The sequence below is a fragment of the Prunus avium genome, chromosome 7 (assembly GCF_965620075.1).
Source record: "Prunus avium chromosome 7, drPruAviu1.hap1.1, whole genome shotgun sequence".
Classification (NCBI taxonomy): Eukaryota; Viridiplantae; Streptophyta; class Magnoliopsida; order Rosales; family Rosaceae; genus Prunus; species Prunus avium.
In genome coordinates, this window is record NC_142290.1 from 6,586,650 (window position 1) to 6,591,181 (window position 4,532).

The 4,532-nt window shown below is 40.5% G+C and overlaps 1 protein-coding gene across 1 annotated transcript; it reads left to right on the forward strand.

Annotated features, from left to right (window-relative positions):
- Positions 1-1,684: 1,684 nt before the first annotated feature.
- LOC148292910 (uncharacterized) lies at positions 1,685-4,325 on the forward strand. The gene is made up of 6 exons (XM_088244500.1): positions 1,685-1,973; positions 2,019-2,346; positions 2,452-2,763; positions 2,843-2,911; positions 2,961-3,412; positions 3,943-4,325. The coding sequence occupies exons 1-6, from the start codon at positions 1,685-1,687 to the stop codon at positions 4,323-4,325; spliced, it is 1,833 nt and encodes a 610-aa protein (XP_088100626.1).
- Positions 4,326-4,532: the final 207 nt, after the last annotated feature.

Consider the following 4,532-nt stretch of genomic DNA (forward strand, 5'->3'; position numbering starts at 1 on the left):
AATAATGGTGGGTGAGTCACAGAGCTATGAGCTCTATCTCTTTCCATAGAGATGACTTAGAGTCGGATCTACACTAATTAAAATGTATTGCCCGCTCTGATACCAATTGTAAAACCAGGCCCTAAGCTCTAAAAGCCTACAGAGGGAGGGAGAAGTAGGCGAGAAGAAAAAGACTACCCTTTTAAAATTAAACTTCTTTAAAGGCACACAAGCACAAACACAAGCAATTTCGTGGTTAAGAATTAAAACAATTAACAGCGGAATGTAAATAACACACGAGAATTGTTGACCCAGAAAACCCAACAGGGTGAAAAACTGGGGGCACCAAGCCAGGAGAGATTCAATCTACTCAATTAAGAAATACAAGAAATGAAGGAAGACTTAGCTCAATCTATCACCTATAGGCAGCTTCAATCAACCTTTCAGCAAGCACCATTTCTTCATCTCTTAGCAGCAAATCCTCTCAAGAGCACCAAGCTCTAGTTGTATGTAATTTGATGTATGGAGTGAGTTATGGTTTCATAAATTCATCTATCTCAATCATAGAGCATGATTGAGCTAGACGAATGAAACATTGGTGTTGTGATGAATAAACTAGAAGTAATGTATTTGAAGCATAAAGTTTAATTCAACATAAACACTACACAAAAATAGTTTACAGCCGAAATCTTGTAAATGTATACTTGGAGAAGTTTAAATGCATACTATCAATCGTATACTCTCAAGTAACATATACTAGCTGAAACAATTATAAAGATTTGAAGTAAGGAAAAAACGAGCCAGCCATCAAAGATTTAAGGTCATCTTGGGGAAGCACTTATGTGAATGCAATCATTCTCATAACCCTCAAGAGTGAGAGCTATTGGCTTAAGGAAACAACTCTTTTCAGAGTATTTCCACACCACTCGGTTTTCATGCACAGCAAGTATATAGAGAGAAAGCATAAGACATTTTAATAAGAATGCATGAGTTTTAGCCACACACTAGCAAGTCTGTCCGGAGGAGTATTTATAAAGCCTTTGACAAAACACTCAGCCACAGACTTAAGAGAAAGTGAGCGGTTCAAGACAGAAAAAAGAATAAAGAAAGAATGATTCTTTTTGTATGCAAAGTGTGCTGACACAGTTTTGGGAAACAAAACTGAAGGCATGTGATTGTCTGTTTAAGAAACACCAAGGAGCCGCACTTTGAATCAAGGTTTGAAGAGTGGAATTAAAAACTAGTTTATAACCCATCATTTTGAGAAGGTGGCAGTCAAGAAGATAACAGCCAAGAGGTATGGGTTAAAAACTAATAAACAATTGAAAAGTTTAAACCTTTTGGGAAAAAACGTTTTGAGAGTAGGAAAAATATTCTCACGTGTTTGTCAGCCTTTTTGACAGGGAAGGAGATAAAGATAAGTTAAGGCTGAAATAAAGAGAAATGTTGCAGCAAACAGGCAAAATTGAAAGTTGAATCAATACACGTGAACATGTATTAATCCAGTGAAAATGCATATGAGTTTTACCTTTGAACTGCAACGAGGAGACAAAGAAGTCCTTCAACCCACACTGATTCTAATCTAGAATCTAATTAATATTACAAGGGTTTTGTAGGTTTAAGAGAAGAGCCAAAATACAATGAAGGTCCAAATGAAAACCTTACATCTTTCATGGATGGTTCATCTAGATACAATCAAATAAGAATGTCGCCAGAGGATGAAGAACTCACAGCTTTCCGCATTCCGAAAGGAATTTACTATTACAAGGTGATGCCATTTGGTCTTAAGAATGCAGGTGCGACCGATCAGCGTGCAATGCAAAAGATCTTTGGCGACATGCTTCACAAGAATGTCGAGTGCTACGTTGATGACCTGGTGATCAAGTCACAGAAAAAAGAAGATCACTTGAAAGACTTGAGAATGGTGTTTAACAGGCTGCGGAAATACCAACTCAAGATGAACCCTTTGAAGTGTGCTTTTGGCGTCATGTCAGGTAAATTTCTTGGTTTCGTTGTTAAGCATTGAGGCATTGAAGTAGATCAGTTTAAGATTAAGGCTATCCGAGATATGCCCGAGCCAATAAATTTACATGAGATGAAAATTTTACAAGGACGTCTCGCTTTTATTCGGGGATTCATCTCAAACTTAGCAGGGCGGTGTCAACCATTCAATCGTCTTATGAAAAAGGATGTCCCATTCGTTTGGGATGAGGCTTGTCACAATGCCTTTGAGAGCATAAGGAAGTACTTATCGAGTTCACCACTGTTAGAAGCTCCTATTCTCGACAGGCTACTCATATTGTACATTGCGGCTCAAGAGAGATCAATCGGAGCCTTTTTAGAACAAGAGAATGAGTCACATAAAGAGTAAGCACTCTACTATCTAAGTCGGACCCTTACTGGTCCCGAACTAAATTACACGCCTATAGAAAAGACGTGTCTTGCACTTGTTTTTGCTATTCAAAAGTGAAGGCACAACATGCAAGCGTTCACAGTTCATCTAATTGCACGAGCTGACCCATTGAGGTACGTTATGTCAAAACCAATCTTGACGGGGCGTTTGGCCAAGTGGGCGTTACTTCTCAATCAATATGAAATCATCTACACTCCAGCAAAGGCGATTAAGGGTCAAGCTATTGCAGACTTCCTAGCCGATCATCCAATTCCAGTAGTCTGGGAAATTTCAGATGACTTACCCGACGAACAAGTCTTCTTCGCTAATGTTTCTCCTGCTTGGATGATGTTCTTTGATGAATCGACTCGTATAGATGGGGCAGGGCTGACGTAGTCTTCGTATCACCCGAGAGACATGTATTACAATATTTATTCTGTTTAAGTGAACTTTGCTCAAACAATGTTGCAGAATACCAAGCTTTGATCATGGGCTTGCAAATGGCTGTGGAGATGAAGATATCAAGCTTAGAAGTGTACGGTGACTCCATGTTAGTGATCAACTAGCTATTGACCTATTACGAGGTTAGGAAGGATGATTTGATTCCATACCACCAAATGGCCACGCAGTTACTTGAAAAGTTTAACTTCGTGACGCTGGAACATGTGCTGAGAAAAGATAACCGAATGGAAGATGCCTTAGCCAACCTTGCTGCTACATTGGCGTTGACAAAAGATGAAGTAGTGAATCTTCTAGTTTGCCACCGTTGGGTCGTTCCATTAGCACTTGGAGCATCGCAAGAAGGAGTCAATGTTATCTCAGTATTGTCCATTGATGTTGACAACTGGAGGCAACCTTTAATTGATTATCTTGAGCATGGGAAGCTGCCAGATGATTCGAGACATCGATCAGAGATACGACGTCGGGCACCTCGATTCATTTATTACAAAGAAATTCTCTATCGTCATTCATTCGAAGGCGTGTTTCTAAGATGCTTGGGAGAAGAAGATGCATCTAAAGCGATGGGGGAGGCTCACTCAGGTATTTGCGGAGCTCATTAATCAGGGCCAAAGCTACATTTCCAAATAAAGAGGATGGGCTACTATTGGCCGACTATGGCCAAGGATTGCATGGATTATGTGAAGAAATATCAGGCATGTCAATTCCATGCCAACTTTATACACCAGCCGTCGGAGCCGCTACATCCCACCCTTACTTCATGGCCATTCGATGCGGGGAGTCTTGATGTGGTGGGGCCGATAGCACCCAAATCTTCTGACGATCATTCTTACATCCTTGTAGCCACAGACTACTTTTCAAAATGGGTAGAAGCTGTACCTCTAAAGGAAGTGAAGAAAGAAAATGTAGTAAGCTTTATCAAAGTATACATCATTCATTAGTATGGTGTGCCACATTACATCATGACAGACAATGGAAAGCCATTCTCGAACCGGTTAATGGATAAACTATGTGAAGACTTTGGTTTCAAGCAATGCAACTCTTCAATGTATAATTCTCCGGCCAACGGTTTTGCAGAAGCATTCAATAAAACTCTTTGCAACCTGTTGAAGAAAGTTGTCGGGAGAACAAGAAAGATTGGCATGAAATGATAAATGAAGCATTATGGGCTTATCGGACGACATACCAGACACCTACTCAAGCTACACCGTATTCGCTTGTGTATGGCGTGGAAGCAATCTTGCCTTTAGAAAGTCAAATTCCATCACTAAGGATGGCCATACAAGAAGGATTGACTAATGAAGAGAATGCGAAGCTGCGTCTCCAAGAGTTAGAAGCATTAGACGAAAAGAGACTCGAAGCGCAACAACACTTAGAGTGTTATCAAGCTCGGCTTTCAAATGCTTTTGATAAGAAAGTCCGCCCTAGATCTTTTCAGGTTGGAGATCTCGTCCTCGCATTACGTAGACCAATCATCACAACGCACAAAACCTGAAGTAAGTTTACTTCGAAATGGGATGGGCCCTACGTAATACAAGAAGTATACCCAAGTGGCACCTACAAGATCGTAGCCGAGGACAGCTTAAGAGTCGGCCCCATCAATGGAAAGTTCTTGAAACGATACTATGCATGAAGTGAATACAAGCTCCTGGCCCCGCATGAGCCTAAACTTCGTACGGCACCAAAAAAAAAAAAATGGCTC